Source organism: Festucalex cinctus, chromosome 7 (assembly GCF_051991245.1).
Source record: "Festucalex cinctus isolate MCC-2025b chromosome 7, RoL_Fcin_1.0, whole genome shotgun sequence".
Classification (NCBI taxonomy): Eukaryota; Metazoa; Chordata; class Actinopteri; order Syngnathiformes; family Syngnathidae; genus Festucalex; species Festucalex cinctus.
The window spans coordinates 5,496,200-5,510,295 of record NC_135417.1 but is presented as its reverse complement, the minus strand read 5'-3'; the positions used below and the strand labels follow the sequence as shown (position 1 = coordinate 5,510,295).

The following is a 14,096-nucleotide window of genomic DNA, read 5'->3' as shown; positions in this document are numbered from 1 at the left end:
TGTGTTATTTCATGAAAGATGTTTGATTGCGATTTTGAGTGATCAAAGCCAAGATGCTCAACAGCAGCTCGGCGCCGATATCTAAAATTACAGTGCCGTATTGTGACCATCGGGTGAAATTCAATCAGGGTGGAAGTGATTGACAAGTTGGGACTCAGTCACTGTGACACTTATCTCCTTAGAAGGGCTACATTTGCTATCACTGGCGTTCTCTTAACTCTGGAGCTGAAAGCGCAGAATAGTAGACTTTCTCCGAGCAGCGCGGTCATATCGATTTGACGCTTTTTTAAAAGATAAGAGCTGGCTGACTATATTAGCTCGCCTAAAGCAGGCACCTTTGCTATTTACTGAAGGACAAAGAAATGTCTTCTTTTTTTTTAAAGTCCAATAAATGACAAGCAAGAATGGTGACCATCAGGAATCAATCCGCGTTTACACTTGCAACATTTGAATAACTTTCTTTGCCCTGTAATTGGAATATGTTGAATTAATTAAAAATGTTGGGCACTGCTGCAAAAAGCGGAGGTGGCAAATGCAGGTCCAGAAAGTAAAAACCCTGCCACAGTTTGGCTTTAGCCCTTCAGCACTTATCACTAATTATTTTCGTTGTTGTGCTAGCTAGCAGGTAAATGAGCACCATGGAAGCTAGCTAGGAAGCTAGCTAGCTAGCACCAGGGGCTAAAGCCAAACTGTGGCAGGGTTTTTACTTTATAGTAGTGTTGTTCCGATACCGTTTCTTAGACCCCGATACCGATACCCAGCTTTGCAGTATCGGCCGATACCTATACCTAAGGTTTTTTTTTTCCTCAACATGAAAAAGCTGTCCTGCCATTGGTTGAGAGCATTCAAGAGCCAATAGTATATCTTAGATCGGCATGCAGTAAACATGTCACATATCAGTGAATGTCGTGCACGAGCAAGACACAAGATGCTGCATCCAAAATCCTATATTAGCATTGGAATTATTGGTATCGGCATGTTACTTGTGAATAGTCACCGATACCGATACATGCCGAATCATGCATGATTTCCAAAAACTGAAGTGTGGGCTCGTCATACCGCGGCGCACTTTTCCACTTTAGTTTGGTTCATCGCAGATGAGCTCGGGCCCAGACAAAATTGAGACGCTCCTTAATATGGCGGCGCGAGAACAACATCCCGGCTGCTTCCGATATTTTGAGGAATGAGGAGACGGGCATGTTGCAAGTAAGAGACTTGAGATGAGCTCTGTGTCTTTGTTCGCACATATTTATGCGAGCAGCTGTTCTCTGTGATGAAGATTGCCAAATTGCTGTGGGATATGGACCAAATCTCATTTCCTTTATGTATGTACTGGATTGAGATTCAAACCTGGGTTCTCTTGGCTGTGAGGCAGACATATTACCTCATTTGCTCCCAATGACGTGTAAATAAGTTTTTTTTTTTTTATGTTTTAAGTGTCCCAAAGACGTATTTATACGTTTTTATGTTGTTGTTTTTTTAATGCTAGATGCTTTATGCTTATACAGAAGGCTTTGATGCAGCCTCTCAACTCCAAAGAACGGTTGCGGAAATGGTAGTTATTACACAAACGGCCAGCAGGTGGCTGCAGAGCAAAGGAGATCAACCCGAGCCATGTAGAAAAAAAGCTAAATTACTTCATAGATTTGTAAAAACTGATGAAACGTAGCTCTCTTCTAATGCTAATTGCTGCAAAACGGAACCAGATAGAAACATACTTTTTTTTTCCTGACGAAAGAAGAGACTTTAATCTTTCTTTTCTTTTGTGGGCCTTGTAAAATCAGCCAAAATCCAGTAAAACAGCCGGGAGCGAACGGGATTGTTTCTGTGAAAATGGCTGGGAGTGAAAGAGTTAACCACTGGTTCACTGTACTGCCTCGATTGCACGTATTCTGAATAATTAAATATTATATTGCAAAATTAATTGGGTTGTCCCCAGTTGGGTTTACCTCAAAATGAACATTTTGCTGCGCCTGCCAACATCTGTCCTCCCTTGTCATCTGTCAGTGTAGACACAAAGCACCCAGGGAGATGAGCAGCGGTCCACCGCCGTGCTTCAAGCTAGCATAGCGCGCCACGGTAATGTCAACGTACGCGCAGATGAAGACGGTTCCCTCCCCTGCATCTGTACGTCACAGACACACATTAAACGGAGAGATCTGTGTAGCCCACAGGCAGGCGTCATGTCATTCATGGTCATCACTCTTTCTGCGCCCAACAGTCTCTTCCTGCCACACAAATCTCTCTACTGTGCTCCAGTGGAGCACACCGGACCACCCCCCTCCCCAATGACATATTAAAGCCACCCTTCTGTCCCCACAGCCAATAACAACCTCATTCATCAGCAACCGTGATTGAACTCACAACCCCTTCTCACCCCAACACCCATGCACATCTCCAGCACTCAAAACATGGGACGCGGTAAATAACAATAGCAGCAAGGAAGATAATAGCAGCCCCAAACTGGATGAGGTACAAAGGGGAGGAGAGGAAGCCTGTGATGGAGTGTGTGGGTGAGGTTATTTTCTCTTTGTGACATTTAATGTGCACAGTGAATGTGAGGAAGGTGAAGCAATAAAGGCTTCATAGTTGCTGGTGTCGGTGTTTGTGAAAGTCATTAAACTCTTTTAATGAGCATTTACATTTCAGCGACTGTGGCATTGGTTTGTTCAACCATGTGGGATAAGTAATATGGGGTTTGCTGCACACTGATAAAATGGGAACTTGGATGCACACCAGACTAGGTGACAACATATTTGTCCTGCCTTTTTTTTCTTTTTCACTTGCTGCTATACTGTGAATGTCTTGAACTTTCCACTACAGGTTAAAGTGGAAGTCAACCCACAAAAAAAATCTTGACAATATGTTCTATGCAGCCCCACTTGTCTAAATACGGTTGTCTTTTTAGTGGAATATGAGTTAAGCAGCCATTTTCATCAATATCAGAAGGCGGCCATTTTGCCACGCTGTCGACTGAAGATGACATCACAGTTGCTCAGGTCTCATGTAACAACCAATCACAGCTCAGCTTCAGAAAACAGGTGAGCTGTGATTGGTTGTTGCCTAACCTAAGCAACTGTGATGTCATCTGAAGTCGACAGCAAGGAGCAAAATGGCCGCCCCCTGAGTTGGATAAAAACGGCTGGATTTTGCTGCATAACTCGTATTCCACAACTGTAATATTAATCAGAATGTCATATTTAGACTAGTGAGGTCACATAGAACATTATTGTCAAGAAATGTTTATGGTTGACATTTGCTTTAAAAAAAAAATAAAACCTATAAAGAAAGTCAGACAGACACAATACAAAGCACTTTCAAATAGCACTTGACAGAGAGTGAGATGAGATGCGCGTATGCGTGGTTCAGTATCTTGCTCAAGGACACTTCGCCATGTTTACAACGGTCAGGGTTCTGGCTCAGAACGATTCCTGACCACCCATGGCTACAACGTACTTCTACCAGTGATGTTTATTGGTTCACTATATTGTAAATGGATCAATGGGCTATTCCTTCTAACTTTGGGGCTGGAAAATAATAATTGAATAGCACCACATTGGCCCCCAAAAGGCACCGCCTACCGGGCATCTGCCCTGCATGCCAGATGGCCAGTCCAGCTCTGGATGTTACAGTGAGATGTAACAATGCCAAACTTCTCCACCTGGTGCAACTCACCTTCTTGACCTTCCCGCAGACAATAATCACCATCTCCTCAGAGCTCCGCCGTCTCAACCATCTGGTCTACAGTACCCCTGCTGACCCCAGATGCGATCTCCCAATCCTCACCGCCCCCTTGCTGTTGGCCTGATTAAGTTTAAGCATGAGAAAATTGATGGTGGGGCTGTTGTGGTGAGCTGGTAATTATCTGGTGAGCGTCGGGGATCTTTGAGCGCGGTTTGGAGGAAAGCACATTTTTGCAGCTCCGGTAGCCTTGACTCGCCACTGTGACTAATCCGCCGCGGCCATGCACACTCTTCCCCTCCCTTCCAATCATGTTGCGTCGCTGACTCCACCACGCCAATACGCTTCCTCGGGCGGGTACTGTAAAACTAATCTCCGTGAATGTGAACACGGTCTCTACCTGCCGTCCAGGTGTGCTTGATGAGCCGTTTCTTTAATTATCAGCACAGTGCACAGAGCCTGAATCGCCTCGAGTAAATCACGGAGGATAGGTGAACATTTGTACTGCAGGGGGTCCCCAAAGTACCGCGCGGTAATGGGCCTCCACCTGCTTCTGGGTCACTGGAACCGCCCCTGAAAGCCCCCGCTCGTGAACCTCTCGGTCTGGCCGGAGGGAGCCAACATTCAAGCCGGGCTAAAATTAGGAAAATTTCCAGTGCAAGGGCTGACCGCAAGGAAGAAGAATCAATCACAGTACACGGAGTTATGGACGTGCAACATTGAAGGACATACTGTACATTACAGACTGTATATTAGGATATCTAGGGGACAAATCTCTTTCCCAAATATGATGATGATAAGAGAACAGTATGGTCTCAGAAATGACTGGTCTACATGTATTGCTCCAACCTTTGTTTTCATATGTAATTTGCTGAAAGGGACAGTGTGTAGAATTTTTTGATTTTTCAATGTTCATTCATTTAAAAAAAACAAATAGAACATAAATTTTAATAATATGCAAAACACTAAGATCTATCACATCAACGCACATTTTTTTTTTTTATATAATTGTAGGTATAGTTGGTGGCCCCCATCGCTCCCGGCTGTTTTACTGGATGTTGACTGATTTTTGCAAGGTCGACAGAATATTCTGTTCTATTGTTATAAGAACATGGAACCTACCAAAAGAATGATTAGAGTCTTTTCTTTCATCATGAACAAAACTATATTTTTATCTGTTTCTGTTTTGTAGCAATACACATTAGAATGTAGCTAAGTTTCGTCATTATTCACAAACTTGTTGAAAACACTGGGAAAAAGAGCTTATTGCAACATGGGTCTGGCTGATCTCTTATACTCTGCTGCCACCTGCTGCCCGTTTTTTAATAACTACCATTGCTTTAAGCGACCTCTTCATGTCCAAAGCTGCATCAAAGTCTTCTGTATTCTCTAGCATAAAAAAACGTATTCATACATTTTTGGAAATGCAGGACAAAGTATTAAAGAAAAAACGTATTTATATGTTTTTGGGTTTGAATGAGTTAAACTGTCAACGGCGTTTTCCGTTTGCCGGGCCTCTCTTTAGGCAGCTCTTTGAACATTTTAAATACACAATGTTTATTCCTGTTTGTTTCATGTTTAGTTTGACAGTAAAATTCAACTCAGACTGGTGTTGAACAGATCGAAGCCTCTTTTTTAAGTAATTGTTTGTTTGCCAAAATGCTGTAAGTTGCATTCACTGCCATCATACAACACTCACATCTCAATTTTGTGCAAATTTAAAAAAATAAAATAAAATAAAATAAATGTATTCAGGTTTTTTTTTTAAACACAGGGAAAATATTGCAGTATTAGTATTAGCAATACAAAAATTATAAAATCAATGACCTTTTGTACTTTATCACAGTAATACGAAACATAAGAAATGTTAGCACTATTTACTGGTAAACGGTTTCATCTTTATGTTTATGACTTTACTGTAACACCTACGCACATTAAGGCAAATGCTACAAAGTGATCAGATATGTCCTTCACGGTGAGGATGGCTAATGACTGTAAACATACTTGCGAAAGTATCTTTTTCACAAAAAGCAAAGAAATCTAATTCGTCATTGGCCAATTTCATAACCTGATCTCAACCCAGCATCATATTTTTCCCACTACTGAAAAGCAAGAGCCACAAACTAGCAGCAATGACTGCAGTGAAGCAAGAAACTCATTGGCAGGTCATTGGCACTTTTTAAATGAAAGTTTTCTTCTTGTTTTATTTGAAATCCATTGTGGTAGAGCACAAGCCAAATCATTCAACATCATTGTCCAAATACTTTTGGACCTAACTGTGTGCAAAAGCGTTTTTGCAATGTTTTGAATTCATGCACATCGAGTGGAACGCAAGGCGCGGACGTCCTCAGATGTTTGTTTTTTTCCCTCATCTGACGCAGTCAGTCCAAATCACCTCCTTGGCTGCGATGTGCTGTCCCGTGTCACAGTTTTCGGGGAGACAACAAAGCAGAACCTGTCACTTCCAATCTCACGTCCGATCTCTTGGGATCAACACGGCGCCCCGGGCTTTCGGCCTTGCTGGGGCGGCTGCAGGGTGTCAGTGAATGGCCGCCCGTGGCGCAGCAACAAATAAGACGAGGCAAGGGTTGGCACGATGTCCACTTTGAGAAATGCCACAATGGGCACACTGTGGCCTGTTTGCTGCTGCTTTTATCAACCCGGCGGTTAAAGGACTCTCTTTATTTGACTCGGACTGTGCAGACTATCAATTATACGGCTCTCAACAATGAAGCGCTACTTTTGTATGTGCGCTGGATTCGCCACGTTTATCTGCATGAGTTTGGAGCCATTTAATTTAGTTAATAAAACTAATGAAAAAAACTAAAATTAAATTTCAAAAAACAAATTATGTTAACGAAATAAGATAAAAACAAAAACACATTTAAAAAAAAATAATAACGAAAAAAACTAAAACTAAAATTCAAAAAACAATTTCATTAACGAAATAAAATTTTAAAAAATAACTAAAAAAACTACAATTAAAATTCAAGAAACAAGTTACATGAACGAAATAAGATAAAAATGAAAACGCATTAAATAAATAAAAACTAACGGAAAAACTAAAGCTAAAATTCAAAAAACTATTTTGTTAACGAAAAAATAAAAGGAAAAATGTTTTTTTAAAACAAAAACTAACAAAAAAACTAAAACTAAATACAACACTATGTATGAAATGGTTTTTTTTTTGTTTTGTTTTTGTTTACCATGGTGTTTTTTTTTATATTGCACACAAGTAATGGACTTTTAAAATCAAACTAAAACTAATACTAAAGCTGCACTAAGCTTTTTTTAAAATAACTAAAACTAATAAAAACTCACAGAACCTCTCTGAAAACTAATTAAAACAAACTAAATTTATAAAACAAAACTCAAAACAAAATCAAAACAAACTAAAATGAGAATTCCAAAACTCTCATAATCCTGGTTTGGAGTCAATGTTTTGGTCATTTTTCTAACTTATTTGAGATGGTCAAAAGCAAATGAAAAGAGAAGGCCAGTGACTACAGAGGCCCTCTGTGGAGATTGGAAGTGTCACAGCATTTTTACTTTAACATAATTGCGACCACAGGCGGTAATAAATGCAAATGAGGTATACAATGTTATTTCTGTCTTGTAGTAGTGCACAAAATTGCTAGTGAAGAGATGATGAAGTGGCACGGCAATATAAAAAGAGAGTTATGTATATTAGGGCGTTAATAGACTGAATATTTGCATGTAGTGTGCTCGAGAGCATCTTTCACATTAAATTAGGCAACAACTTTCTGCAGTCCCTGCTTAGTGATGCACCTGCCATCTTATTAAAGTTCCATGCACACAAAAAAAAAAAGAAGACTTAACTTAATACAACTGCTGTCAGACCCCGCCTCCCTGCCCATTCCTGATCATGTCTTATTAGAATTAAAAGACATTACGTTGCTTGGCAAAAAAAAAAAAAAAGGCGTTGACTGTGTTGATAACTGATGAATGCGCCCATTGATGTCCTCGGCTTTAGTCCTCAGTTGGGGATGCGATCCCGAACACTTGGGCTTCTGTGCGTCGCTCTACAAGAGCCTCTGTGTATCTTTCAGTATTCATGAAAAAGAGAGTTGTCATTCCTTTAGCCGGGGCAACATTAACACAGCTTTGACCAGAATGAGATTTGCTTTCTTCTCAAAATATGAGATGACCCAGCAATAAAAAATGTCTTGCAGAAGTGAGTGTCCTTGCATAGTTCTAAACAAATTTTCAGAGGGAAGTGAGGATTAAACCACAGGGCAAAAGAAGCAGGACTACTGAATAGTCAAAAATGAGACCGGGGCTTGTTTGAGAGCACACCAAGCTGCACGCTGTCCATTTAATTAGCACAAGTGACGGGAGTTCTAGCTGTGCTGAAGGGGGAGCTGCAAGCAAGCTCCAGTTGACTGTTGAGTTAGTGCTATGCATGTTTTCAGAAGGGGAACATCCAAACGACTCCCAGAGTGGCACTGGAAAATGTTCAGTATGTGTGCAGATGGTTGCATAGCCCCAACCTGAATCCAGAAAACAACAAAGCTCGCTCGTGGATTCTGGCCTGCACTTTGATAGTAACGCGGTAAACACATCTGTTGACTTAAATTAATAACCACAGCTTTCCCAAATCCTATTTGGCCAAAATGAGAGGACATTTCTCAGACCAGATTGGAGAACGATGACATCATAAGCCAAAACGTAAAACCAAGAAAATTACAAATAAGCTGTCATGTGAGGTGCGGAATTAGGATCCAAATACGGACAAGACACAGGAGTTGGGAAACATAGTCTTTATATACAAAAATACAAAGTAACAACAGAGAGCAGGGCTGGATGCAGATGGTTTCAAAGTGGGTTGGATGCAAAACACAAAAATACAAAGTAACCACAGCGAGCATGATGGAAAGCTTACATGGGAAAAACAAAAAAAAACTTAACATCCTCAGGGAAACCTCGACTAAGTAACCTTGTTGTACTGACAAGTGTCATTCAGTAACACTTGCTAGGGCAAGCCACAACTGTATAGCGACTGACATTATCATCACAAGGGACATCGTAACTGCATACAACGAAATAACAAAATATGAGTGACTAGGCAAACTAAGAGTGGCTCATACATCATCATCATCATCTGTGACATAGCAACTGACAACATCAGCATCATAACAATGGAAAGACCCAATGACCACCAGCTAAAAGGCATAACATAAACTTATGTGCAGGCTTTGGAATAGCGATAGACCGATATGGGTTTTTCAAAGCCGATACGGATTATTATTAGTCTAGCAGACCGATAACCGATATTTCAAGCCGATATTCATTTGCAGTAAAAGAGAAAATATTAGTCTGAAAATAAAATAAATAAAACACAAACAACCTTTTTTTTTTCATTTAATTTTAAACATTACAAAAAATGTACAGCTTTGTCTAAGAATTATAGCAAAAACTGCAGGGAGGTACAGCATGTTAGTTAAATTAAAAACAAAGCAAGTAAATAGTTCCCTAAAGTTTTCTACTCTTAGTTTCCTACGATTTCAGCATAATTTCTTAATTCCAACATAATTTCTTAATATTATTATTTTATTTAATTTTTCAAAAAGAAAAGTGTCAGGAGTTCCCAGTGTTAGCATCATTTTTAACCTGGCAATAGCCAGATGGATATGCTCCATAATATCCATCTGGTACCTCTCCACAGTAATTTTGTCGGGAAAGGCGGGACATTCTGTACGATAATTCGAGCTGATTGGACGATGCGTCATTCTACACGTTTTTTTTTTAACCAATCACGGCCATGGGTGAAAATTTCATCTTCGTTCTTGCCGAAGGGGGGAAAAGCACGAACGTCTTACCAGCTAGAAACGCACCAAGCGCCTCTCGCTGTTCAACGGCGTCGGCGCTGGCTTCCTGATTTCGTCACAGTTGCATTTCCCGCCCCCAAACACAATGTCACTCTGCGATGGAACGGCGGTTGCCTGCGGGATACCGCGAGAATTCATCTTGCGAGAGCAAGGTTAATCATTTTTTATAAAGTGGAAATTTCAATACATCTATAAACTAGACTATGTGAAATTTTTGAAATTGCTTGGGAATGCTGGAGGCACATTGAGAGATAAATTATGAAATTATAACCTGGTTACTGGACAATGCGCTTTACCGAATGTGCCACCAAGCAGTATCAGACACCTGGTAATGATGATAAGTTATATATATGGAAGTGGGCGTGGAAAGTGATAATTATATAAAAAGTTCAATGACTGTCCCATTGAAAATGAATGGGGAAAAGTTGAAATTAAATGTTAAATTGTGCAAATACTGTAAGTAATGTGGAATCAGACGACGTATACCCGGGAGGTGTGAATTTTTGAAGATAGTTGAAATTTGAACAATGTAAGTTGGAAGTATTACGTGGGAGTTGTTTGGCGGCAAAAAAAGTGTGGAGAATAAAAATCACAATAAAATATGTGGGAATGCTGAAGCATTCCCACATATGAAAAGTTCTCTGCATCTCACTCAAATGCATGCGAATGTAGCTAATTTGGAGTTTTCGTCAGGGTTTGTGAAACAGTTCAGAGGATCTTTGCAGACAGTAAAAAATTGTCTGAATATATTTGAAAAGTCTTTTGTGACAAGTAAAAACTGACTGTGAACATCTTACAAATCTTGATAAAACCCTAAATTTGCTACAACCCAGCCGATAATCAGTCAAGCCTGTGAGAAAAATATCCAAAAGAAGGTAGGACCCATTTTTCGATGCATAAGAAATCCTGTGGGAGAAGTTTATATTTACATGTAGAATGGCAGAGAACAAACAGAGTAAACAGTGTCTGAAGCTAGTTTGTACCCAATGGTCGTGTAAGGGGACATATGGCCACCAAGTGAGCTGGAAGCAGAATTTGGCCCAAAAAAAACTTGTATATATCTTTGGGACATGGAATATATTATTACTAAATGTAAAAGTCTTCCTTTGATCATTTACATTTTTATGACTTCCTGTCAACTCATCTCAAGCGTCCTGTTCAATTTTTCCTCCCATCCAGAGCCCATGCGCGCACTCCGGGGCCTGACAGCCACCGACATCCAGCCCAGGCAGTTGTCCCTGCTGTGGGAGAACTTGGCCTTCAACGTGACACGCTGCCACACCTACTCAGTGTCCCTGTGCTACCGCTACACCACGGCGGGAGGCGGCGGCGGCCACAACACCACCGTGCGCGAATGCCTGGCCGTGGAGCGCAACGCCTCGCGCTTCACGCTGCGTGATCTGCCGCCCTACCACGGCATCCATGTCCGTCTGTCACTGGCCAACCCGGAGGGCAAGAAAGAGGGCAGAGAGGTCACCTTCCAGACGGAGGAAGACAGTAAGTCCCGCGAGGGGGGTCGGGGGAATGCAAAGAAGACACAAACACAAACAAAGATTTTATGCCCAATTCGATTTTTACTCAAGTTAAGGTTGCATTGACGTGATTAAATCTAAAGTGTTTGTGTGAACAGATGGAAGAGGTGAACTTTGACATGGGCCACTCACTCATCAACGTGCACATGTACACAACAAAAACACGCCGTTTAATTGATTCAGCGGTTCCTTTTGCAAGTTATGAATGATAATCGCTGCATTTCATATTCGTATAAAGAAGTGTTATGACAACACCAGAAAAAAACAGAAGTCTTTATGAGTTCTAGCATACGGAAGCGGAGAACTACCAATGGGGAGTCAACATTTTTGACTGGCAAATATGTTTGGTTACATTTAAAGGAGAAATCAACCTTAAACATTTCTTGACATTAATATGTTCTATGTAACCTCACTAGTCTAAACATGACATTTTGATTAATATTACATTTGTGGAATGTGAAGTTATGAAGCAAAATCCAGCTGTTTTGATCCATCCCAGGGGGCGGCCATGTTGCACTTGCTGTCGACTGAAGATGACATCACAGTTGCTCAAGGCTCAGGCAACAACCAATCACAGCTCACCTGTTTTCTGAAGCTGAGCTGTGATTGGTTGTTACCTGAGCAACTGTGATGTCATTTTAACTTGACAAGAAGTGGCAAAATGGCCGCCTTGTGATATTGATAATTTTTTAACTCATATTCCACTAATGCGATATTAATCAGAACATCGGATTTAGACTGTATAGAACACATTATTGTCAATAACTTTTTTTGGGGTGGTTGACTTATTGAAATATTTTTGAACGTATTTGCATATGTGTTTGTACGTGTTGAAATACATACAAGCGTACTTGCAAAAACGTTTGAACATATTTGGCGATATTAATTCCACATTAGCATTTCCATGCTTCTGTGATATAGAAATATGAGAATTAAAATGACTATGTAATGCTCTTGGTTTTATTTTAACACTCACCTCATTAAATTTAAAACTTTTTTTCTTGAATTTTCCCATTCTGTATTTTTTAGTGTGGTTCTAATATTGCATATAAAATACTAAAAACACTATTTCACAATTTTCAGTACGGGGCCCTATTTTCATGTGGTGGCGTTTTCTTTCTTTTGGTATTTTGATGGGCACAAGTTAAAAATAAAAGGACGTTCCCGGCATTTGTGACGTTGTGAAATGGAATGCAGCCGTCTTCCGGCCAAATGAAGCAGCTCCTCCTTATTACCTTGAATTTCAAGTTGAGGCACAGGCCTTGGCATTGCACAAGTAGAAATGGACTCTCTGGGGTACACAAAGTCTGTTTATAAACGGCAAGATCTCCCCTTGTGGATGATGTCGCCAGCCACGCATGTGAAGTGAGCCATGTCGACCGCCTTGTACCTCCAATCATGCATCCGTGTGTGACACAGACTTGAACTACCATGAAAATGTGGATACAGCCGTTTTTACACTCTCTACCGAAATATGATCCACACTGTTATTTGATGGCTATCGACTGTATCAGCCAAAAGTGTTGACACACTTGTCATGCTATTGAATGAGAATGTTTGTCCAAACGTCTGATTATTGCAGCACAGCAGCGTACAGGGGAGGCAGCCCAACGGGTATTTTTTAAACCACTTTTGGAATCGAGCTGGAACAAAAGCAAAACAGGGGTAACGCTTTTCAAGTCCTGAAGACACAAACATGTTTTTATTTTCTATTGGTGGATTTCTTTTTTCACATACAGCAACCTCTATGGTTTGACTTAATACAAAAAAAAAAGGAAAAGAAAAATGTTCTTGCTTGAACAGAACATCTCGTGCGTACATTAAATTTCCACTGCTGAACTGAATCATACATTAGATTGTCTGTCAGTGATTACCATCTGCTGTTTGCTAAATGCTGGCAGCACAGTATTTGATTTAAAATGCAGTAGGAGTCAAAGGATATATGGCCGCCTGCCAGCCTCATGTATACTCCGCCGTTTTAAGCACGCTCTTTACAGTCACTATTGTGAGTTCATCTAGATGGATTACATCAATTACTTCAATAGCTTATTTAACTCTTTCTCAGCTTGTTCTAATCGTGCTTTAGCATTTCCAGTCACCGTATGTAGCACACTACATTACATGTGTGAGCACATTTCATCCATCGTGGGCCGGTTACGATGTGAGATGAAGAGGATCATGTAACTTTTCCATGCTTTTTTCCTGATACGTTAATTCAGAGGATGACGTTCTGGCACGCCGGATTAGCATCACAAAAGGTGCTCTTCATAATTCAGAAAATATATCTGTCACCCCAATAACCCTCAGATAGCTCTCTGTGCTTCCTTCTTATCTGCGGGTAATCCTTTGTGCTTCCGCACATTATTTGCAGCGTAACTGAGGGCAAATCATTTTTATGATGCTAACAAGGATGAGATGTACAGACAAAACAATTGAAAATTAACAGCTGCGAGGGGGAAAAAAAATAAATAAATATTTATTTATATTTATAGTTTTTCAGCAGTGACAGACTACATTTACACAGAGCATCGTTTTCTAAGATCAGGACCCAAAATGAGTCTGTTGTTATTCGGGATAGGTACCTATCACATTCAAAATAATATGGTACTAATTCCTGGTACCTGGAAATTGAAACAGGTACTCAACTGTAACCAATTTTTGATACATTTGTGTGTTTGTGGTCATAAATGTTAATTTATTTAATAATAAAATCAAATAAATGTTTACAATTATGTTCAATATATAATCTTTGACAAATATAACACGAGTTTAAGACAAATGAGGAGAAAAAAAATGAAGTTAAACTAAATAAAGGTAGAACATTTTATAAATACCGTATTTTCCGCACTATAAGGCACACCTTCAAAAAATGACATATTTTACAACTTTTTCCATATATAAGGCGCTAAAGTAGAGGCTAGGGTTACGTTATGCATCCATTAGATGATGCTGCGCTAAAGGGAATGTCAACAAAACAGTCAGATAGGTCAGTCAAACTTTATTAATAAATTACAAACCAGCTTTCTGACAACTC

The 14,096-nt window shown here is 40.1% G+C and overlaps 1 protein-coding gene across 4 annotated transcripts in view; it reads left to right on the top strand.

The window, feature by feature from the left end:
- Positions 1-14,096, top strand: part of ptprub (protein tyrosine phosphatase receptor type Ub) — a 225,356-nt gene that overhangs the window by 138,803 nt on the left and 72,457 nt on the right. For all 4 annotated transcript variants that reach the window (XM_077526325.1, XM_077526328.1, XM_077526327.1 and 1 more), the window contains exon 8: positions 10,710-11,027. In XM_077526325.1, coding sequence (XP_077382451.1) covers positions 10,710-11,027 — 318 coding nt within the window. The remainder of the gene's footprint in view (positions 1-10,709; positions 11,028-14,096) is intronic.